The 24,563-nt window shown below is 33.5% G+C and overlaps 3 protein-coding genes across 3 annotated transcripts; 1 reads left to right on the top strand and 2 right to left on the bottom strand.

Moving 5' to 3' along the window:
* Window positions 1-3,139: 3,139 nt before the first annotated feature.
* On the bottom strand, window positions 3,140-8,592 carry LOC120252860 (carboxyl-terminal-processing peptidase 3, chloroplastic). Its single transcript, XM_039261057.1, has 12 exons — window positions 8,251-8,592; window positions 8,047-8,128; window positions 7,803-7,933; window positions 7,218-7,304; window positions 6,639-6,717; window positions 6,448-6,536; window positions 5,774-5,809; window positions 5,480-5,599; window positions 5,024-5,110; window positions 4,748-4,897; window positions 4,215-4,322; window positions 3,140-3,477 (listed from the first exon to the last, which is right to left on the bottom strand). Exons 1-12 carry the CDS (start codon window positions 8,542-8,544, stop codon window positions 3,229-3,231), a joined length of 1,512 nt encoding a protein of 503 aa, XP_039116991.1. The 5' UTR covers window positions 8,545-8,592; the 3' UTR covers window positions 3,140-3,228.
* Window positions 8,593-19,260: 10,668 nt separating this feature from the next.
* Window positions 19,261-20,082, top strand: LOC120252800 (thylakoid lumenal 19 kDa protein, chloroplastic-like). Its single transcript, XM_039260960.1, has one exon. It carries the CDS (start codon window positions 19,304-19,306, stop codon window positions 20,003-20,005), a length of 702 nt encoding a protein of 233 aa, XP_039116894.1. The 5' UTR covers window positions 19,261-19,303; the 3' UTR covers window positions 20,006-20,082.
* Window positions 20,083-20,997: 915 nt separating this feature from the next.
* On the bottom strand, window positions 20,998-22,190 carry LOC120252880. The gene is made up of 2 exons (XM_039261077.1): window positions 21,964-22,190; window positions 20,998-21,265 (listed from the first exon to the last, which is right to left on the bottom strand). Exons 1-2 carry the CDS (start codon window positions 22,166-22,168, stop codon window positions 21,036-21,038), a joined length of 435 nt encoding a protein of 144 aa, XP_039117011.1. The 5' UTR covers window positions 22,169-22,190; the 3' UTR covers window positions 20,998-21,035.
* Window positions 22,191-24,563: the final 2,373 nt, after the last annotated feature.

The following is a 24,563-nucleotide window of genomic DNA, read 5'->3' as shown; positions in this document are numbered from 1 at the left end:
ACTAATATCCATCTCAAGTAAAATTAATAAAAATAATTAACTATCAATAATTTTGAATGGTTGAAGTTATTACTCAAGGTGTTGTGAGTCAACTTCAATATTTTTTTTTTAATTTTTGTTTAGACTATGGATAAGAAATTGAGTTTAAGAAAATTTTAAACTGAATAAAATAATTCCTTTCTCCTATAGGGATAAATTCAGCTTTCAATTTAAAACTAAAATAAATAAAATAAAAATTATTGTGAAATTATAACTAAAAAAATCATCATTTAGATCAAATTTCACATGGCATAAGGTAGCATGTGATTCCTTAGAAATATGATTGAATCTTATCTAAAAATAAAAACTTACGGATTCTGGACAGAGGGGTGCGGCTGCTGGGACTCGTGCCGCAAGAAAGAGGGAAGTGGCAGCAGGGAGCGGGATGCAGGAGAGAGGGAAGTGGTGCCGGTAGCGGGGGTGCAGGAGAGAGTTAAGCGGCGCCGGGAGCGGTGGTGCAGGAGAGAAGGAAGACACGAGAGAGAGAGAGAGAAAAAGGCAAAGTCCTCTTTTTGTGTTTTTATTTTTATTATTTTTTTATTTAAAAAAAATTAAAAGAGGAGAGAGAAGCAACCACGTCACCAGCCACATTAGTTGTGTAGTTGGTTCATGTGTCTGCTTCGCTCTATATAGCATTACTCTTTAAAAAATCATCCTCATTTTGATAAAAAAAAAGTACATATCTGCATTACCAACAAGCGTCAATATGCAAAAATATATTAAAAATGACTAGTGAAAACAACACAGGCAAAAGTGAAAGGTATTAGATTGTTGGCCTGATCTTTCCAATCGTGTGAGAAATCACAGTGTTCCCCTTTCAAGCGTGCCCCATGCACAAAGAACTTGCAAAGAACTCTAGATAGGTCATAAGAACTTCAATCAGAAATCATTTACCAAATAGCACAAATATCACATAGCACAGAGATACAAATATGAGATTTAACAGCTAGGGTTCCAACTCATCAAGAAAACAAAATAAAAGAAATCTAAAACCATCCAAGCCTCTTCGATTTTGCCCTGTTTTCATCAAAATTAGAAGCTTGAACACATAAAAAACCAATTTTTTCTTCAAAAATAACAAGAACAAATCATCACCATCACCTTTCATCATCTAAAAATCCAAAAGTAAAAGAAAAAAAAAGCCAAGAAAAACATAACCGAGAAACAATCAGAAAAAAAACCCAATCGAAAAAAATGAAGTGGAAAATACTCGAATTAGCTAATCTAGGGTTCATAAAAAGGACTTGAAAATAGGGAAAAAGGGTACAAGATCGTACCTTTTCGACATGGAGAGACGAAAAAGAAGAGGAAATTGAACCTTTTTCAATATCTCACTCACACTTCGGTATAAATATTGTTTATTTATTGTGTATTGAGTTTCACATGTAAGGAATTGTATTTATCACTTTTCTTACAACTGTTTATTTATTGTGTATTGAGTCTCATATGAGAGGAACGGTATTTATCACTTTGCTAGAGTTGCAAGGTAAAAAAAAAAAATTAACACCATGAGATTATGGTCCTTGACACAAGTACCAAACCTTTCTTACCTCCACATGGCAACTCTCCACAAATGATAGTGTTGATAGAATCGATCTAATTGAATTAAGGTTAGGAAAAATTGTTCTAATCAAATTAGGACTATCAATTATTATTGATTGATATTTAATCAACAATAGGATTGATCACATGTATATGTGATAAATCATGGTTACCTCAGAGAGATTTCATAAGCGCATACGTTCTCAAACTTTTCACCCGAAAGTGATGGCTTCTTTGAAGCTTCTTTTGCTTCAAGCAACTAATGTGAATATTAGGGTTTTCTCATAATCGTCTTTTGATAGCAATAACAATTAGTTAAAACCCTAATCTTTTATCACATATTAAAGTATTAGGGAAATGTTAGACCATGCAGGGAACGGATTTCTACATCTTTAACAAATTATTCCATACTAATTTTAATTATCATAATCATCCATCAACAAATTGCAATTCAATCCAAAGATTAGAGATATTCATATGTGAGCCCCCCAATATAATATTTCACCTATTAGTCCCTTTATCAATAAATATTCCATATAAATGGGTATGATTTGACCATCAGTTGTATTGTCGTTCCTCACTTATATATGTGTTTCCTTTATAATATTGGAGAAAAAACAATTTTAAAAACATGTATAATAATACATATTCTATATATAATAAAATACTTCTAGACAATTAACAGGTTGGATTTTTATCAAACATATAAAAAACACCTTTCTCCTACCATTAAGATTGATAGATCCCATCTTAGATAACTACAAGCCTTTACAGATTCATTATATAACTTAACATATCCATATATAGCCTCAAATTAGTATCACTAGTTGACACTATCAAAATAATATAACTTCTACATGAGATTTAATAACATTTTTCAGGTAATAAAGATTTTCTATAACAGAATAACTTATTCTTTCTATGATAATGTTTGGTCTAAGAGTTCTGTAGTAGTTCAGCTCAATATTTGTCAACTACAAATATCTACAATATTATTAAGAGAATTTATTCCAGAGGTTATGAAATATTTTAGGTTGCAAGGAACATAAATATGTCATCAAACATGAAAAATACAATGCCCATAAGTATACATACAACAAAATAAAACTATTTTATTATTAAATAATAATTAAATTTGATTTTGTAGGGCATATTAATTTTACAAATAAACCTCTAAAAAATCCCATTCCACATGATAAATCTCTAAAAAGTTCATTAAACCACGTAACTGGTGCACAATTATAACAGCATATTGTTTTGACAATGTTTTATGAGACAACACTTATCGTCTTTGCCAAAGAAAAAAAAAATTCTCACTAACAATATTTTAGAACCCTTGAATCCGTGACTTTTAGAAAATTGAAAAACAAACATTTTAATATAATGTAAAATAAGTACACAGAGACAAGCTTTTTCCACAACCAACATTCCACATGATTCAATGTTTTCTCTTTTCATTTTAAAAGTGTGTATATATATATATATATATATATATATATATATATATATATATATATATATGTTTTTTTCTTTTCAATCCATCAAATTTTACAAAGAATTATGGACAAGTAAATACATAGAGATTTTACAGCTTTGAAAAGGATTCTTTTTTCAGTAACAGATACATTGATGAGTATCTCAGAGATCTCATGAAGCAGTTCCCTTTGATTCCTGAATCTCAAGTTCATGTTCTGCTACCAAGATGCAAGAATCTGCTTCTAGAGAAGAGGCTGAGCTTGAGTCTCTTGATGCCGATGATTTTGGTGAAGTTAACATCTCAGGAGTGCATTGTACATCAGGAGTTATGCCAACCTGATCAATGTCATGCAAGGCCGGCGATACGTATTTTGCAACAGTGATGAAAAGTGCGGAACCATCATGGAGCTCGGTCACACTCTGCAGTAAATTAGAAACCGGTATTATATTAAGTTTTTCGGTCTTTGTGGTTTATGAAGTAAAGAAAATTTAACTTTGGTGAAACTACATTTGCAAAGGTCAATAAGATGTCTAATCATTGACAGTGGATCAAAACTTGCAACTTCATGACTCACCAATTTGCAGGATCTAGTGAAGAAAAGTATTCGACAATCATGGTTTATGGAGCTCAGATTATTAGGTTTTTGGTGAAGAAATATCATTGCAGAAATCAACAATCATATCCAAGACTTTATTGATGGATACTAGTAACTGGAACCATATAAAATTTGCAGGATCTAGTGCTCAAGGCTTTCAGAAGGGATTGTGAAGAAAATATATATTTGAATAAGATGAAGATCTCACTTCTGATAAAGCATTTGGAATAAGTTGAGTTCATTATTAATTAGTGAGAAAGTTACGAATAGCTCGGCAAGTGCAAAATGTGGCAAGAGAGTTCAACTTTCACAAAGACAATCAATTGCTAGAGTCCTAAGTACAGGTGAAAATCATTGTGTCTAAAATATAGTCTTCATTTAAATGGAAGGACGATGCTTTCTTTGCTAAAATACACTTTAAGCAATAAAAGCCGTAAAATTGTTAGTTGGCTTATGTGTGTAGCTTCATGTAGAATGTGAAACCCAATCCCTCATAATGAAATGTGCATCACATCATTAAACTGACAAGAATTATGCTGAGATCAGATGAACAAAAATTACCTGAATTTTTCCTTTGCCAAATGTTTTATGCCCAATAAGTATGGCACGGCCATTATCATGCAATGCGCCTGCCAGAATTTCACTTGCACTCGCACTTCCTTCATTTACCTAAATGTACCAAAACTTTATGGTGAATTACAACAACAAATAAAAGAGCAAGAATTAAGTCAATAGTACGATCAAACGTAATTATGGAAGCAAAGAAGCAGAAAACGAAAAGTCGCACGCATTCCCTAGTTAGAATAGGAAAATGAAAATGAGTTAACCAAGACAATCCTAAATACAATTTCGCATAATTGCTTTAAAGCTCAAAAACATTGATAACAGCTATGAAGATGTAGCACGCATACTTCAGATGTAAGCTCGTATTCAGACTAGGATATTGTTATTTGTCAATTAAAATTTTTGTGAGCATCACAAGCATTCTTGTACCATGAAACAATATCTGTCAGTGTTTGCACGACAGCTACAACCAAGTAATTAGATTATGTAAACTGCTAATAAATTAAGTAATTGGTAAAGAAACAGCTTACAAGGACAACAAGAGGGTCATGTGTTATTGCGTGTCCGTTGCTCATATTAATGGGTGACATATTCCCTTCTCGGTCAATCGTGTTCACCAGAGTCTCATTCCCATCTAACCATATTCGGGCAACTTCTAGTCCAGCTTTTACCAAACCACCCTGCAGAGACATTCAATAAGTTAACAGTACAAATTAAACCACTTGTAGAAGCAACAATTTTAAGAAATATAAAATCATATGACCAATTTACAATATAAATAAAATATAAAAATAAGTATGACCGACCGGATTATTTCTCAAGTCCAATATGTATGACTGAACACCTTGCTCCTCCATATCTTGGACAGCTTTCTCCATCTCAATAGCAGCAGTCTAGTCAACACCATGCCTCAAAAGAACATCAGTATCATGATTTGAGTAACAACATATATTTCTAGGGTTCTCAATCTACAGCTGCTTATTTGGTTTTCCTACCAATTTACCAACAATATAATTGATTAACCTAACTACCAAAGAATTAACAGTAAAACTGATGTTTGACAAATTTAATGGACTTCACAAACAACACCATTGTTATGTACAAGTAATCCCAAGACATAGTGAAGCACTGAACTATCTAGTAATCCACCACCAAAAAATAAAAAAGTAACATAATGAGATTTTGTTGAGACCACAAAGGCCACTTACTATGCACCTTAAAAGAAAAATAATGAATGTCTTAAAGTCAGGCTCGCGGTTCACCTGAGAGAATGCAGAGAGCCTCACATATCCAGTCTTCACCTCATGCCCATCACCTAATTTATGGGAGATGATTGTGCTAAATATAGGTGAAAGCTTAATAACCTCTCTAGGGAGTTTCACCTTTAAGAGAAAAAAGTACATAAGATGAGAGGTAAATGTGACCCAGTGGTAAGCCCACCACTAGGATCATTTAATCCAGATAAAAAATATAGATAAAAATAGAACTCGATCAGTTTAGAAATTTTGCTGGCATTGATGTATACTAGGGCTTAAAAGAAGTATGAAATGGAGTACCTCTCTTACACCTGAATCAGTTCCATGTTGTGCCCCCTAAAAAGCATGATCATACATAGTAAGGTTATGCCTTCATTCATCATTATCAAAACTAAACATATGTAATTTAGCCAGTGAATGCAAAAAAGCAAGACCAGCATTACAGTAGTTCATGTACAGTCTGTACAAGGAATAAGATGGTAAAGTCAACTACGAAGTACAACAAAACAAGACATGCAACAATTTTGAATTGGGTATTTCTCATAATAAGTTATTTTTATAAATAGTCCACGTCATCTGTGAGCTTTTGCAAGTAGTTCCCCAAGAAATATTAATTCATGAGCATATAACAATAATGTCTAAGAATTTGAAATTGCATATCACAACACGCCCATGAAAATCTTCCCTTGGCCAATTGAATTTATGTTCTGTTTAAGATTATAAAATTAAAAAAAAAAAAAACCCATTGCAGAAAGCACCCTAAGCATCATCAATTGAATGAGGACCAAAAGACCATGTGAAGTTGGAGATCCAATAATTACAAAGGGAGGAACCTTTAATATTTGTCTAGGTGTTCACTCGTTTCATCATCAGAACAATAGCAACATGCTCATAAGAAGCTAGTGTTTCATAACATTTGATGGTAAAATGAAACATTTGATGGTAAAAAAAGAACAAGAAGAGAAGCAACTTACACAGTAAAGCTTTACTGTCACAGTTGTCCCAGCTCGCCCTCTAAGCTTTTGTGCTGCTGTTTCACCATCCACACCGACAAGAGACTCTCCTAATAATGCCAAATAAATAATGAAGTAAAAAATAATAATCTAAAAATTATGAAGCACCTTCACAAACCATGCTACTTGAGCCATGCCCACTTTATACTCACCATCAATCTCAATTAGTTCATCTCCTTCACGTATACCAGCACGAGCAGCTGGGCTTCCCTCAACACAAGATAAAACAACCTGTTGATAGATCGTATGGAACAGTAAATATCTAAAGACAGGCAAAATAAGCTGTAGCTAGTCTAAAGAGTGTTTTTTATATTGCAGGCCAAAAATTAGGCGCAATATTTGTCACTTCTAACGAATCAAAAAAAAAAAAAAATCTTATACACAGCAAAACAAGAATAGAAGCAGACTGTTTGGATGAACAACCTAGTTTGTTGCCACCAAATAAGTCTGAATGTTCACCATTCAACAAATGTCCTAGCCTTCCCTAGATGTAGACAATATTTAAATTTAGTGTGAAAAGAAAACTCCTATAAACAGGCAAGTTTTGAGCCAAACTTGATATAAAACGCAAAAATATCAAGCAAACAGGGAACGAAGCCTACTTACAGTAAACTTCTAATAACATAAACCAGGAATTCTATTTATGAGAATGACAATAATGAATTTATACTTATTTACCAACATATAGAAGAGAAACTAATGATTTACAATGTAAAAAGTGTTTCACTGACCAAATGTCCAGAGCTTGGTTCAGCATTGATAAATAGACCAACCCCTTGAAGATTTCCATCACTACCTATTCTGAAATTTTGATATTCCTGCAAGTTGAAACAACTGTGAGATGTATGGATACGCCATGTCAACCAGAAATTGCTAAGTAAGAAGCTAACAATGATCACAGACAATTCATGCACTATGTGCAAGTGTTTACAAATGGCATGATGTATAACACCAAATAAAGACAGTGTAAAGATTTAAGTAGTCATAAGCATAAAGGATATCGAGTAATCTCATGCTTCATTTTCTATTGAACCAATTAACCGGAACTAAAGAATAACAAAGGTGAACTTTAGACACGAGGACCCAAAGCTATATCCAGAATTAGCTCTAAGAATTGAAACCTTGGATTACTAAGGTCACTATACAAGTTACGCAGATTACTATAAAAAGAGACTCTCTACTACACGGTGCCTCAAAGTCCACATTTAAGAGTGACTTTCCTTTGCATCGACCCTCTTCGATGCTAGAGGTTTCTGAACACTACCAACACCCCTAAAGGCCAACCTGAAAACAAAGTTATTTGTAAAATGAATTACCTTTGGACTAATTATTCTGGTAAAGGGATCCCCAAGAGTAGCAAGCATTCCACTAATCTTGCTATATGCTGCATCTGCTGACTTTAAAGGAAACATCTCCACCATGGTCTGTTGCAACTTCAAGTCCCAATCTACCCAAAAGACACCAAAAGTTAACCTCACTAGTGCATCAATCTATATTACAAAATCCAATCTTTGACAAAGAAAAGTATCCAAAAGTAGAAGAGAAGCAATGGAGCAATACCTTGGTGGTTGAAAGTAGGATCAATGAATGACTCACGAATCAAGCCCCATGTTTCTACAAGTGTTCTCTGAACTGCGTTCACCTACAAGATGAACAGCAACAAAATCATAGTAAAATCCCATCCCCAAGAGAAATAGTGGAAATTTCCACAAAATCAGCAATGCCAGTGAAGAAAAGAAAGAGGAACGAATCATCTGTTCTCACCTCACGAGCTCTGGAGACAGGGAAGGCGACAGTGAGGGACTCAGCGAGAGCCGAAGAATCAGAACCAAAGACCGAGATGACCGCGGCAGCGGCAGCAGCGACTCCAATGGCTCCCCGGCCAAGAGCTCGTGCCCAGGCTCTATCGCCACCGTGAGCACCTTCTTCGGCCAATGATATCCTCTCGGAACGGATCAAGAATCTCACTGGAGGGCGAAATGGGAGGGGACCGGCCATCCTCCGCCGCGAGGGGTGGCGGTGGAGAATCGCCGGCGAGAGCGCTTTGAGTGCCTCCATTGTTGCTGGCCGGGGAGGGGTCTGTTGTGCCTGCGGACCAACATAAAGAGGTGGATCTCGAGGATTATTAATAGAGGGAGAAGGGTCTGGTGTACCTTCGGACCATGATTACGAAGGGTAGGGCCCAATAAGAGATGCGGGCCCGGCCCAGTGCGACTTGTGGCTCTGGTGTGATCCTGGAATCCTTTGCGTCTCGAGAATCAAAGAAAGCCTGTCGTTATATGACACGTGTTAGAATAACTTCAGGTAGAGAAGTTGAGAACGTAACTCATGGAAATGCGAATGTAAGTGAGGACAAAGCATCTTGCGGACTATTTTGGGCTGTTGTTAAAGAGACTTTACGGTTTTTCTTTTTAATTTTTTACGATGGTAACTAGTGCCAATAAAAATAAATAAATAGATACGGAGAGTGGACACAATTTTAATGGTTTGAGGACCTCTAAGACCACCTCTAATGTAATTCCTAACTTTGGGGTTTGGCATAGAATGAATTCAAATTTAGGGTCATAATATGGGGGTTCTACATAAATATTAATTTTTTAAATAATTTTTTTTTATTATTATTGTAATTAAAACTATAAAGTTAATAATTCATTAATATAATTATAACTAGTCATTATATACCTACAATATTAATTTGTGTGCAATTAATTAATTAATTAATAATAAAATTATTAATTAAATTAATTTAGGATAAATTTATAAAACTATAATAGTTAAAATTTTATTAAAAATAATCTTAATAAAAGCTAATATAATGTAAAACTAATTATATTAAAACTAATATTCTGGTAAATCAGCCGCACTTCAGCATAGATTGTCAAAATAAATTTTAAAGGGATTCGAGATTGAAGGAGGTGGTTGTTGAAAATGTCCTCTTTTTTATTTTTATTTTTATTTTTTATTTTTTATTTTGCATACTTCGTGCTTGTTCAGATTGAATATAAGCACAAATACTAAAATCAGTAATTATACTCAAATATTTAGTCAAGATCTTATTTTTCTTCTTTAAATTCTTTCATAGTCATTTTACCTGTATTTTTCTTATTCAGTATCTCTATAAGTTGTCGGTTATCTTCTTGTAATTTGCCCATTGCAGATATAAGATCAGCTTCATTCTTTTTGTTCAATTTAATCTTTTCACACCAATTGGACGTTGGGAAGAGTTTCCACCACTATCATCATCTAGGTTAATTGAAAATTGTGACAATCTAGAGGATCTTGCAAATTGAGATTTCTAGTGTTGCACTGTTTGGCTAGCTCGGAGGAGAGAAAATTGACATTATGTGGTCCTTAAATTTTTCAAAATTTTGTACCTTATCCAATACATGATCATACTTGAAACCTTTATGGTATTTTAGATCTCGTCCTAGCAACAGTTTTGCTTGACTTAACTGCAAAATTTTGTAATGTCAAGCTAAAAGAAAATAATATATAGTTTACATGCAAGAATCGTAAAGATGTACTTACAATATCTTGATCTGAAGCACCACTAGGATTTAAATTCTCTATTTGTCGAATGCATGCATTCAATTTCCGGCAATCGTTCTCTATTGCTTGAACTCGTTTCTTCAGAGAATTCGCATCATGAGACACCAATTACTTTTTTTTTTCTCTGCATACTTGTCTTCCACTAGAGACCAAAAACATTCACCGGATTGGTTTACACCAATAATTAGATCTTGAGAACATGTAAATTTGGCAAAGGCAGATATCCTTTGCATTGATGTATCTAGATTGACAAGAATTCATTTTCAATCAAAGGTAACAAAGATGTGTTCTAGAAGAAGTTATATATAATGTGTATCTAAATGGTTACCAGTGACTAGCACAGACGAACATGTGAAGACACAAGAGACCCGTGACTTGCACATGAAGACATATGAGGACACAGGAGACCCGTGACTAGCACAGGAAACATGTGAGCACACAGTAGACTATGACTTGCACATGAAGACATGTGAGGACATAGGAGACCCACAGCTAGCACAAGAAGACATGTGAGAACATAGGAGACCTGTGACTTGTATAGGAAGATATGTGAGGGTACAGAAGACCCATGATGACACAGTAATTTCTGGGCTCCCATATTAAGGGCCAATTTGGCATCCTTGGAAGGCAACTGGGTTTTTCCTTGGCCTCTTGCCTTGGCAATAAATATTCTTCAATCATTCCATATAAATTTTAATATTGGAGGCACTTCTAATTTAGAGGATAAAGTCATGGAGACTCCTCATACTAGGCTATAAGAACATGAAATAGTTTGCCAAATAAGACATAATAATAATAAGATTATGCAAATTGCTCTCATGCTTGGTAACAATGAACCTGTCCGTGGAGGCTCCGCCCCAAGTTATGCGATGATACATCGAGATCGTGAAGCGGTAAAGTGATTATTTTTTTAAAAATCCATGACATAATGAAAACGTGTTTCAAAGACGTTTTCGAATGTTAAGATCTTTGTTCCTTCGGATAGTGGATGCAGTTCAAAGCTATGACAACTATTTTCAACAATGAAGAGATGGGCTTGGTAGACTTGGGATGTCAACTTTACATAAAGTAACTGCTATATTCTAGATGCTAGTGTATATGATGAGTGTACAATGTTCATATATTGCAAATCAATTTGTACACTCAATTGACATGTATTAGAATCATAATATGGAATTCGATGCTAAATATTGTGTGTTTTATATTAACAGGATTAGGGTAGTGCTTAAAGACGAGGGAGAGCTAAAGGAAGCTAACTAGACCAAAAAATATGAGTTTGGAGCTCTCTTGGCATCATTAGAACAAGGACAAGGCAAACTGGGTGGCTTACAGGGTAGCTTACAGTCATCCTTACAGCTGTAAGTCTATTCCAGAAGACATTGCGGGCATGCTTATGCCCGTAAGAGAGAATTATAGCTAATCCAAAGAACCTTCCAGGCAAGGCTTACGCCCGTAAGGATGCCCGTAAAGACCATCCAGAGGAGCTTATGACCGCAGCAAACATCCGTAAGGGCAGTCGCAAGAATCAAAACAATGAAGCTTACGATTTAGCTCTTATGGTTGTAAGCTAGACCGTAACAATATCAGAAGACCTTACGGATGGGGCTTACGACCGTAAGCTTTCCTGTAAGGCTCACGATAATCCTCTCCAGCTCCCTTACGGCCTAGTCCTTACTGCCGCAAGCCGTAAGCAGTCGAGTATAAATATAACTTATGAGGATTTCTAGGGCATTATTCTATATCCTATTTTTCTATCTTTTGGGGGCGACTCTTAAAGGTGAGGTTGAGGAAGAAAAGGGCCGTATCTCTAGTACTCTAAGGGCGGTTTGGAGAGGGATTTGGTCCTACATTCAATGGGATTAAAGATCGCAGTTGTTAAGCTCATCTTGATGGCGTGCGTGGAAGTTTCTTCGGTGACTCTTCATCCTAAAGATTGAAAATGGAATTTTCATGGATTTCATGTTTTCCTCTATTCTTTGTATTTTGAATGCTTGCCTTCCATTAATGGAGGGATAATTTGTAAATGTTTGGGTATAATTAAACTCTAGGGTTTACTTCTATGACTTTGGTTGTTGGATTTTTTATACTTTAATTGATTTCTTGTTTGCAATCATATCTATTTGAATCTAATTGCTTGTTTAAATGCTTGGTTGTAAACCAGCGAAATCCCTAGTTATCATGTTTGATGTGCTACGTGACAAGTAGAAATACCCACCTAGCATAGACATGCCATGATTAGAGGAAATTGTGAGTAAGTCTGAGAACATGGTACTTTGGAGACTCCGTCTCCCTCAATTCTCCCGAGTGAGTTGTTGGGAGTCTTCGCACTCTTTGCAATCATGTGGAGTGGATTTTAAGAGAAATCGCATCTCTGCTCTGTATTCGGATTAGGGATCATCTTTCTCTTTGGGGAAGATTATCTACTTAAGAGATTGTCATTAGCTCACAGTGAGGTTTTATATAGTGTTAATACGATTGTGTGGATGTCTGTATCAACTCTGCACCTATTCAGTTACTCTTCGCTTGAAAAATTGGGGTTTAGTATAATTCTGGAAACCTATTGGTTCAAATAGGATTGTTTGTTTAGCCGGCCATTGCCTTGTACTGAATAACCCTAGAGGGATGCTATGCCCGGACATTACTTTCTTCCTTGATTTCCCTTCTACTTTTCCCGTATTTCTCTTGTTATCTTTTGCTTTAGTTCACATACAAACAATTCACTATTCAGGCTATTTTTCAGATATAGAGTTATTACTAGTACTCACTATCTTCCCTGTGGACCGACACTTTGCATTTACGCACACTTTATTAAGCGATCGGCACACGTACACTTGCGTCCTTATCTGTATAGTTTACTAGTAAATACTAATGAGTATGTGAAAATTGGTGAGCCAACTGCCATTGAAAGCTTGAAGAGATTTTGTCATGCAATTGTTTAGATTTTTTCAAATCAATATCTTCGCAAGGTTGCTACACATTGGGCAATAACGAGGCTTTCTTGGAATGTTGGGCAGTCTAGATTGTATGCATTGGAAGTGAAAAAAATTGTCCCACAGAATAGACTGGCCAATACAAAGATGGGAATGGGTCATGAACTATTATTCTTCAAGCAGTTGCTGATTATGACCTTTGGATATGACATGCTTATTTTGGGATGCCAGGTACGAATGATGACATTAATGTGTTAGAATCATCTCATTTGATCTCTAATTTAGCCTAAAGTATTGCTCCTTCTGCTCATTATGTTATTCAAAGCAAAGAATATAACATGGGATATTATTTAGCTAATAATATATATCCTAAATGGTTAACTATTGTGCAAACTATTCACAAGCCACGTAACCGAAAAAAGTACTTTGCCAAGAAACAAGAATCATGCAGGAAAGATGTGAAACGTTCGTTCGGAGCTCTATTAACAAGATTTGCAATTCTTGCAGGACCTATACGTTTTTGGAGCAAGGATGTCTTCGGTGACATAATGAAAACTTGTATTATCATGTATAACATAATAGTTGAGGACGAGAGAGACCTTAGCGCATCGACTGTGAAATCGACAGATATGCTTGGACCAACTATAGAAGACATCGAAGATGAAAATGCTTGATTTGAAAAGTTTGTGGCTTGATATAGTCAAATTAAAGGCAAAAAAGCTCACATTGCACTTTGCAATGCGTTGATAGAGCATTTGTGAGAGCAATATACTAATTCAGAAAGTTCTTAAAACTAATGAGACAATGTTCCTTTATAATGTTATGTTGTCATATTAAGTATTTATTGTATTTTGTCTATGATTTTCAATGTAAAATATATAATTAAAGTAATTTTATTATTGTTAAAATTGTAATCAATCATGTATTTAAGTATTAAATATTTTCCTGCTATATGAAAAATTAATTTCATTATTTATCAAAACAATTAAGAAATTCATAATTCAGTTTTAAATAAATTAAATCATGAATTAAAAAAATTTTAGTTGTAAAATTTTTTAATTTATTTTTATTAGTAAACTATTAAATTGTAATAAATATTTAATTAAATCATTGTTAAAATTAAATGAGTAATTTAAAGTTTTTATTGAATAATAATAATAATAATAATAATAATAATAATAAAAAAAATGTGGAAGGAATATTTCAAAAATATGTTTTTCCTGGGGGAAAATTTGAGGTTTGTGGTTAAAGTATAATTTAATGTAGCAGAACTAAATTTGGGGTTGTGGATTGGAGATGCCCTAAGAATAAATTCTCTCTCCTTTGTAATTCTGAAGGGGAAAAAACATTGTTCCTCTCACAAGATACTACTGATAAACAATATAATATCTTAGTGTATAGTCTGTGAACAATATTGATTATTATGGAAGGCAAGATTTTTTGAGGCAATATCATACTCGAATTTTTGTTTTTTTAGCAATTTATGATGAGTTATCGGTGAGGACAAGTGGTTTTTCGAGACTTTACTCATTAATATCAATTTATTAATGATTATTATTTGTGAATGTTATAAAAGATCTAAATAATAATTGTTTACTAGTTATATGTTATGTGTTCAAAGATATAAAATCGTAGGAAGTTATATATTATAATAGTTTTAATTCTTGGTATAATTAGCTCATATTGAATTTTATAATATTCCAGACTAATTATAACTTTATAATAATTTAAAGGATATTCATATCAAACAAGTTGAACATAACATCATTGTTCATATTTGAGTGTAGAAATGTGCGCATATATATTATATATGTTCCAATAGGTCGAAGTCATTGTCAATTTAAATGCCCAAATTGTGTAAATAATGTTATTGCCGATTGACATCTTTGAATCTAATCATTTTCCTAAAGTTCATTCAATGATTGATGTGACAATTTATTTATTAATATATTTATTTTTAAATTCTTATTTTTACAAATAGGCTACCTCAATTTTAAAAAAAAATCATGGATGTGTACAAATGTGGAGAGTAACTATGAGTTTAACAAGACTTATACTCTCACTTTGCGTAGGATTTGTGATTTGATTTTAGACCCTCCCAAAAATAAGCATTTTGTGCAAATAACTCAATACCAATTATTAGTAGGCCAAAAGGGCGTCGGTGCATTTATAATTTTCTCACATTATCAATAATAAATATTAGCATTCCTAATATACAACCCAACAAAATCCATAAATGTTAGAAATAGTATCTAGTTTAGTTTCTATAATATCACATAACTATAAAATAGCTTTTTTTTTAAGAAGATAAATAAATTACGTGAAATATATTAGAGGTATATAGCTATTACAAATACAAATACGGAGAGTGTGGTACAAAGGAGAGGGTACTAGAGAGATACAAAAAAAAAGGTATAAGGGACTAGACAAAAAGAAAAGTACAGGGGATGAGTCATATATATCGAGATGGGTAGGTAATTCAAAAAAAAAAAATTGAAGGAAAATGCAAAAAAAACCAAAGACAGAGCTTCTAGGAAATGATCACCCATTGAATCATCTATTCATAGGCGCTCTATTAATTGTTGGGATGTTATAACCAGTTTTTAATGTATCTATAGTCAGCCAGCACTGTAGCAGCATGTTACTGTAGCATCACAAATTCTACGTTACTTCTTTCTTCTTTCTTTCTTCTTGCTTTAGCTCATTCGACCGAACACCTCAAACCCTAGAGATTTCTCCGGCGAGCTTTTCTTGCGAATCAAAACATCCATTCTCCTCCTCACATCCTCTTGAGTATGGTAGGAGATTCAATCCAAGGTTTTCTTCTGTATTTTCTCTCGTTTTTCTTAGTTTTGGAAATCTTTGCAAATCTATAAATACACTTTGGATTGGGTTGTTTGTATGCTCAAATTGAAGCCAATGTCTTTGTTTTTCATTTGTGTGATTGTTTGTAAAGAAATTTCTTGATTAGATGTTATAAATCGAGAGAAAACTTTTGTATTAGGGTCGGTTTACTGTAGTAATACTGAGTTTACTGTAGCGCCGATAAGCTTTAGTTGTTTCTTTAGTTTTTTTTGGATTAGAACCTCAAACCCTTAGAACTTCATTGGTAACCTATAGACCTAGCTTTGAGCCAACCCTAGGATCGATTTAGGGTTGTTTGGTAGAAGGAACCTAGGGTTTCTTTGCTTGGATTTTTATACTAATCTTTGATGTTATTTGTTGTGATTGGCAAGGACGTGAAGCCTTAGCTCGAGGCAAAGAGTTAGCCGAGGATTAGCTTGCGAGGAAGAGAAATCGTCAATTTAGTGAGTTGGATTATTAAGCATGACCCTATTAGAAGATTACCAATATTTGTATGTTTATATATACTCTATCTTAATGAGATTTTTGTTGGTTTCATGATTGATTTTGAGATGTTTATTGCTTTGGAATGAGTTTATGGCTTAAGTAAATCTTTATTGGTTTATACTTGTTTTGCATTTGTTGAATGATAGTTATTGTTTTTAAAGATCTTGAATGTTTTATTTGGTGTTTGAATGCTCATGTTTGACTTGTAATTGAAATCCTTCAAAGAGTTTGTGAAATCTTTGTTTTGTGAAACTTGGGATTTGTCATGGAATTCTTTGATTTTGTGTAATCTAAACTTGAACTCCTTTTGGGTTGTCGAAAGGAAAGAATTTCCATGTTGTTTCTTGTATTGGATTTTGTAAATTGATTTGTGTTAAAAGCTTGAATTTTGCTTGTGTTTTTATCATTTTCTTATGGAAATGGCTGAGGTATTGTTGTTGTTGTTGTTATTGTTGGCTATTGTACTCGAGTTGTATTTATTGTTTAAGTTGGATAGTGATACCCTACTGCAGTAGGCGGTCTCCACGGCCAGTCTTTTGATGTGGCGTGGTAGATCGGCTGATTACTATAAGGGTCAGTTCATGTGGGAGTGTAGAGTCCTGACTGGATATTCATCGGGTAACCGTTGTCACCATATGGTGAATCGATGGGTCAACATCAAGGGCATGAGTACTTTGACTGCTCTAAACCTAACAGCAGCGGCGGTGAAGGTTTAGGGAGGTTTCTAGATCATTTTATGCTGGGTGAGTGTTGAGTGTTGCTTTATGTTGGGTTTGAGGTTTACTCCCTTTGTGTTTCTTTTGTTGTGTCATATTGAATTTGTTGTGAGGAGGCTAAGCCCAGCTGTCGTTCTTAGGAGGGCAGTCTTCCGTAAATTTGATTTGGCACTAGTATTATGTTTACTTATTGTGAAACTCATGTTATTTACTATGTTATACTTATAATTGGTAACTATTTTTATTTACATGTTTATTATAGAAGCTTTACTTAATGATTAACTTATTCCTATCATTTAGAACTCTATATTCAGTATTTTTACACTTTGATATTCTCAAACCCTAATTGAGGTAGAATGCCTCTTATTCTATCTTTCTTGCTATTTTGTATTAAAGTTTGCTATTATATGTATTCATGTTCTAAACTAGTTATTTTTATTTGTAAAATATCATATTTGGAGATTTATGTCATTATTGTGGTATATTTCTACTAGAGTTGTGCTAATCTCCCCTTACTAAGTAACATTAGTTGCTCACCCCCCTTTCCTCTTCCCAGCCTTTTGTAGGTAGTAGGTGTGGCGGTGTGGCAGTGTGTTGAGCATTTGGTACTGTTCTCTCTGTTGCATTTCCTTTCAGTTCATGTATGTTTATTTTGTTCATACATATGTTGTTGAGTCTTGGGATCCACTAGAATGTAGAAAACCTTGTTGTTGGCTTGCAATATGCAACTTGTAAACTTTGATGTACCAACTTTGTTACTGTTATTAGTGTTGCTTCCTTGTGCATTTGTATACCTCTTTATGTCTATATATCCTTGTTGTTGTTATTACTACTTTCGCTATGTATGAGTGAACTTCTATATCTTGTACCAGTGTAAATATTGTTGTTTCCAAATTATTGGTTAGCCTTGTTGTGCCCCGAGGGTTGAGTAGCGAAGTGTCCCTTCTTGGGATCATCGCAGCGGTTGTCGCATTCCGTGGGCCCGTAGGTCGGGGCGTGACATGGGATGTCAAAGATCTTGGGCTCATCTCATCCCTCAAAGAAATAGATAGAAAGTTGAGGTTTCAGTTAATAACTTGAGTCGTCCCCTAACCCTCAAAGTCAACCATTCGAATTCTAAGCTACAACTAATGAAAAAAAAAGTATGATTAATCTTAATAAAAATTTAGATGTCTGAAAGAGATATCATTTGAATGAGGCTATTACTTTTTTATTTCTAGCCAAATAACTTGAATGAAGAGATCCTAAATATCCCGGGAGTCAAATTCAAGGTTGGGCTCTTAGGAGGATCATGTCTCAGCTATTTAGGTTGGGCAGTTCAAAATGAAGGAGCATTGCATGAACCGATAGTCAATTGCCTATACAACAACATTGCAAAACACACATATTGCTAAGGGGAGGCCAATCTATGTATTTCTTCTTTTTTTTTTTTTGTTCAAGATATCCAAAGCAATAATTTTGTTATCCTAGATCAAAAAATTGAAGCTATTAATTAGTTTTATATCAGCCCTTTGTCTCTATGTTTTCACATCGAGAATTCTTTGTAGATGAATATATAAATGTCAAAGGGGCTTATTACTTCCCAAACAAATCCCTCTAGTAAGGTTCTTCGCTTTGTATTGAATTAAATCACATGCTCCACCGCTTGTGCTAGCCTCCGTCAATTTTTTTGAGTTTCATTCTTGCAAACATACTTCCCAGGCGGGATACTTAACATGGCTGTTATCCTGTATACTAATACCTTTTTCTCGGTTCCATCTCCCATAACCTAAGCATGGAAAAGAAAGAGATAAGAGGGCCTTGTGAAGAATGTGGTCAGAAATCTAACTCATTTCCATTTGTAACTGCTGTAAATTTAAACTTTAATATAATTTATTAGTTTATTTAATCTACACTACAAATCTTTAAAACATCATTTTATTTCCAACAGATCAAATCCTTCACACACAAATTAATTCCAAAACACTAAACAAAAAATGATGTTTTTTTAATCATAAATTAATTTCAATAGATTATATACAACATAAATATAGTTAATTGTTAAAACCCAAAAAATAACAACGTCCAATTTCCCGATGCATAACGTGATCTTTGCTCTTACATATATATTTTTTATTATTTATATATTTATTTAACAAATCCAAAAAACACACAAAAACATCCACGTGGACAAAACCAAACCACCCAAACCTACCCAACAATCCAAATGTGGATAACACCAACTCCCACCTCCTCTCTTCTCCTTCTTCTCAATCCAACCCTAATAATCCCATGGCCACCCTCTTCACCACCAACCTCTCCACCACCTTCTCCTCCACCTCCAACCCTAACCCTAACCCTAAACCTTCCTTAAACCCTAAACCCTCCAACCTCCACTTCCTTAAACCCTTGGCCACCTCCCTTGCTGCCACTTCCCTCCTCCTCTCCATCCCTTCCCTCTCCCTCTCCTCCCCTTCCTTCAACCTCTACTACGGCACCGCCGCCAGCGCCGCCAACTACGGCGGCTACGGCGGCAACTCCTCCAAACAAGACGCCGCCGAGTACACCTACGAGGTCCCTTCCGACTGGAAAGAGCGCCTCGTTTCCAAGATCGAGAAGGGCACCAACGGCACTGACTCCGAGTTCTTCAACCCTAAGAAGCGTTCCGAGCGCGTCTACCTCACCTACCTCGCCGGCTTCCGAGCTCTTGCCCCCATGGACACCGTCCTCTCCAACCTCGCCTTGTCCGACGTTGAGCTCCAGGACTTGATCTCCAGCGCTGATACTGTGCGCGCAATGGAGAAGAAGGACGGTGATGGGCAGGTTTATTACGAGTATGAGATAGACGGCGCCGCCGCTCACCGGCTTATTAGTGTGACGTGCGCGCGCAACAAGCTTTACGCGCACTTCGTCGCCGCGCCGAACACTGAGTGGCAGCGTGACAAGGATATGCTCACAAGAATCCATGACTCTTTCAAGACTGTTGTTACTTGATTTGTTTCTGATTATCTTAATTTGGAGGATGTACGTGTTGCATGGTGATAATGGTGATGCATGAGTTTTTTTTTTTTTGAATTAATAATAATTCAAAAGGTCTATCTATATATTTGTATGTATGTATGTATGTATGTATGTTGTTGAGATATATGTTTAGACAGGATGACTCTTGTTCTTCATTTATTGGTACTTCATAGAATGGGTTTGTGAGGAGGATGTGGAGAGGTTTTAGTGATGCATGAGTTTTATTATATGTTTTATGGATTGAGTTTGAAGGATGTGTATAATTTTGTCGTTGTGAGGTTGTGGAAAGGTCCTGCATGAGTTATTATTATTAATAAGTTGAGTTTGAAGGATAAATATATGGCAAGTTCAGACTACTAATTTTATTTTATTTTAATGTTTTTTTATGAATTGGATAAATTACTTATCTCAACTGATGTAATAACTAGTTGATTTCTCAACCTCTCACTTAATAAAGAAAAAAAAATTAATATTTTTTTAATATAAATATTTGATTTTTATATTATTTGTGTATGTATTATATCCGTGGAGAATGTGAAGAAGTATGGAGTGGAGATGAATAAAAATAAAAATGCTTAACTTTAATCTAAATAATATATAAATAAAAAGTATTGTAATTGGAATATATAAACTCATACAACCTATGCAATTCATGTTCATACACTAGTACCTAGTTTCTTAAAACACAATACAAGTAATTCCATAAATCACATTTTAGTTTTATGCAACAACACACAATAGTTAGGTATACTTCTTTTTATTCAATAATCCAGCTTAGAAATTTCTATAATCCATCTAACAAAACCTGTGAATTAATATAAACAAACTGAAAAATAGATATTTCAAATAAAATTCCTAGTAATAATTTCAAGATAATATATACTATAGATTGTGTGCATTCCAATCCCGATTATATATTCAGAAACAGAGCACTCAAGAAGAAGGCAACAAATTAAGACAAGATATAAATGAAGGAATTTTAATGAGCACAAATTAATTAATATTAATACAATGTATATCCATCATCATAGCAAACATGCCAGCCTTTTCTGCAAGGTGTTGCATGCTCATCATACTCCTGGCAGCATGTCCATCTCTTCTTCCAGTTAGCCCTACCGGTGTTTGGCCGGTTTCCTTTCTCATTCCATCGGTAGACTATAACACCACTCTTTTCGCTCCATTCTCCGTCGATACCTTGATGCGGCGGTGCTAGTGCAAACAACCCTCTTTCACCTATAATGCCAAAGATTGGTTGTAGTTCTAGTTAATGAATTTTGATTTAGACATGATTTATGTATTTATTATTGACTTATAATTTTAATATAAATAGTTGAAACTAGTTTCAATTATGCACTTGTCACATTGAGTTAATTATATGGTTTCAATGTTGCACTTGATTTAGGACCAATAATTTTGCATCTTGAAATATGAGGTAAAAAAAAAAGTCAAGTAGTAGTACTCTCAGTTATCATATCTCAACTAACATATAGGTACAATTTCTAAACCACAACTAATGATTGTTGTTTCTCAAATTTACTGCAAGTTAAATGTTTAAAAACTAGTGTAAACAATAAAGATTTATAAGTGTTTGGTCTTATAATTAAGTAAAAGTATATATGTTATACATGGTTATTTCTGAAGTTAAATATAGATATACACCAAGTGATGTACCTTAAAAATAAACAATGTTATGCCAACTAAAACATTAGGTTTCATGCATAAATGGCTAAAATTCACATATATATGTACATCATTTTTATTATTGTTGAAGTTAAAGATAAATACTTGAGAAAAGGTAATTAAGTTAAAAGGTTTATCTTTATAATCTTATACAACTAGCTAGCTAGCTAGTATTTTTTATCTAAATTAATAAATGCAAAACAAGATGATAAAGATAGAGAGAGGAAAGAGATAGAGAGAAAGTAAGGTACCAGTTGTGTGGCCATGAAAAGAGCAAGCAGTGGGGGAGTTATCCATATCATGGTAGAGACTACCACACCTTAAGCATCTCTTCTTTGATGAAAGAGAAGATGAGTTTATGACTTGGTTAGGGTTAGGCTTAGGGTTGTGGAGGTTTGAGGGCTTGAGCATGAGGACTTTGAGATGGAATAGACCATTGGAAGCCACCAAAGCCATGAACTATGTAATATGTTTTGGGAGCTTGAATAAGAGAAGTAGTTCCTTGGTGAGTTATAATATATATATATATATAAACTTGTATGTAAGAGTTTCAAGGAAGACCAAATTAGTGATTAATTGAGAATTAATGATTTTTTTTTTATTAACCAAAATATAGGTTAGATTATATTAGGATTATATATTAGGATCAAAATATAAGATAATTAATAAAAAAAAATATAATGAAAGGGATCTTCATTGTGTTGTGACCTTACATACTTGACTGGTTATTATTAATACCGAGACCGAACCATAAAATTTGACGAATAATTATTATTATTTTTATTAATTTAGACAAAAATGACTTCCTAAATAAAAATTTTAAAATAACTCTGAAAAAATAAATATAAGTTTAAAAAAATAATTAATGAAGAAAAATACTATTAATATAATCTCCATGAAACTAGGGAAATTGTATTTAAGTAGAAATGGTTTCAATGAGGAACTTTAATAGTCTTATCACTATATACTTCATAAATTTCATGAAAAGATGAATCAACACAAAAGTTAAGATTTAGTCCTCCCTTCCTCAAAAAAAAGAAAAGCTTTGTAATTGGATTAATGAATAGGAGCTCAAAGAGGTACAAGTGATGAAAGATTAATCTAGACAACAAGATATAGAATTAGATCTTGATAAAAAGATATAAAGGTTAGCATCAAACTAAAGTGAATATAAGAGGGAGAACAATGAAGATCTTTAATCAAATAAAGAAGAAAAAGGAGATCTGAAAATTTTTTTTTCACTCAAACTTTATTGGGAAGGGAAACTCCTTTGATGTATTTTTGCACTAAGATCAATAATAGACATGGACCATCAAAGGGAAAAGGGAATTGAGGAGTATGAGCACATGAAGAATTTGGATTTTAACTTGGTATTAAGATAGGATTAGTTTTTTATGTAATAAAAAGTAAAAAAAAATTTGGAGGTTAAATTAATTTATTAGTAAATTAACCTTTTCTATTAAAAAGGTTAAATTTGATGTTTATATATGTTAAAAACAAGGAATCTTGTAGGTTTTAAATGTGATTTTAAGTGAAATATGCATTAGGAGTTGTTTTAATTTGTTTATGCATGTAAACCAAAATTAATAGTGAAATAAATAGGTCTATATTCTACTTATTTATTTAAATATAGACCTATTCATTGTTGACATATATCTCTATTGGATTGCAGCCAATTTAAATTTCCTATTAAGTATTATTTCTATGGATAAAATTTTCTTTTAGTCACTGCAATAATGAGAAAATTATTATTTAAAAAATATTTCTCTCAAAACGCCTTATATAGTATATCCACTTTTTCTTTTTTCATACTTTCTCCTTATTAACATTTATTAATTTTTTTTTAATCTATCACAACCGAGCTTGCACTACTTGGAAAAATTAGATAAAGAAATAAAAAGAATATTGAAAATTATATTTAAAAAATATAAAATAATTGTAAGGTTAATTAGCGAATATATCTCTCATCTTTTCATCACCTCTTTTAATTTTCCCATAATTTAAAGGTAGATTAATTTGTTTATAAGACATTGAATAAGAAATTGAGATTAATCAAAATGATTAAGATATAAATGAAACTATACTTATCTTAATATGTAATGTTAGCCCAAAGGAAGTTAGTATTGAACTAGTTTTAATTATAATCTAATAATCAGTAAATTAAACTCCTCCAACCTAATATACTCCTCCATCCTTAAAATTAGAATTATAGACATCATAAATAAATGGTAAAATCTTCGAATCTAAAAATAAAAAAGATTAATTAACTTAATTCTCCATATTATTCCAATATTAAAAGGTTTTATCCCTCTCTTACTCTCTTTTTAAAATTGAAGAAAATTTTCATACATGTTTTTCCCTTTGTCTGGATTTTTTCTTAACAAAATTTTTTCTATTTCTTAAAACACTTGCAAACAAAAGTCTTTTTCCATATTATATAAAAGTAATTTAATGGCAAAAAAGGAATATATATATATATATATATATATAATTAAAATTATTTCTTAGCTTTCTATTCTTGACTCCTCCACTACCCAATCTATACATCAAGGTGTTTTATCAACTTTTTCTAAAATAATAATAAAATATAACAATAAATAATGAATAAAGGCTTGACTCTTCCAATGATGGAAGTAATCAAAACCCTAATGGATACCTTTACTTACCACTTTGCCCAAATAGTTCTTTACTTTAAATTCTTTGGTAGCTTTAATTTCTTTATAGATAAGACCATAGCAAATGGACCCCATTAGGCCCAATGATTAGGATAATGGCCATTAACATCCAAGGTTATCTTTCCCCATGGTCCTAAAAAAACCCTAGAAAATGCTCTTTGCTTATTACGTAACTG

The sequence above is a fragment of the Dioscorea cayenensis genome, chromosome 24, assembly GCF_009730915.1.
Source record: "Dioscorea cayenensis subsp. rotundata cultivar TDr96_F1 chromosome 24, TDr96_F1_v2_PseudoChromosome.rev07_lg8_w22 25.fasta, whole genome shotgun sequence".
In the NCBI taxonomy this organism is placed as follows: domain Eukaryota; kingdom Viridiplantae; phylum Streptophyta; class Magnoliopsida; order Dioscoreales; family Dioscoreaceae; genus Dioscorea; species Dioscorea cayenensis.
This window is presented reverse-complemented; position numbering and strand designations above follow the sequence as displayed.

What these genes read in the sequence shown, in the direction of transcription:
- LOC120252860 (XM_039261057.1), bottom strand. Translation starts at nt 8,544, where the DNA reads ATGGAGGCACTCAAAGCGCTCTCGCCGGCGATTCTCCACCGCCACCCC. An exon ending in TCCTACTTTCAACCACCAAG is followed by an intron (nt 7,934 to 8,046) that starts GTATTGCTCCAT and finishes TCTTTTGGGTAG; the next exon opens with ATTGGGACTTGAAGTTGCAA. An exon ending in TGACAGTAAAGCTTTACTGT is followed by an intron (nt 5,810 to 6,447) that starts GTAAGTTGCTTC and finishes CATGCTTTTTAG; the next exon opens with GGGGCACAACATGGAACTGA.
- LOC120252800 (XM_039260960.1), top strand. Translation starts at nt 19,304, where the DNA reads ATGGCCACCCTCTTCACCACCAACCTCTCCACCACCTTCTCCTCCACC.
- LOC120252880 (XM_039261077.1), bottom strand. Translation starts at nt 22,168, where the DNA reads ATGGCTTTGGTGGCTTCCAATGGTCTATTCCATCTCAAAGTCCTCATG. An exon ending in TTTTCATGGCCACACAACTG is followed by an intron (nt 21,266 to 21,963) that starts GTACCTTACTTT and finishes TTGGCATTATAG; the next exon opens with GTGAAAGAGGGTTGTTTGCA.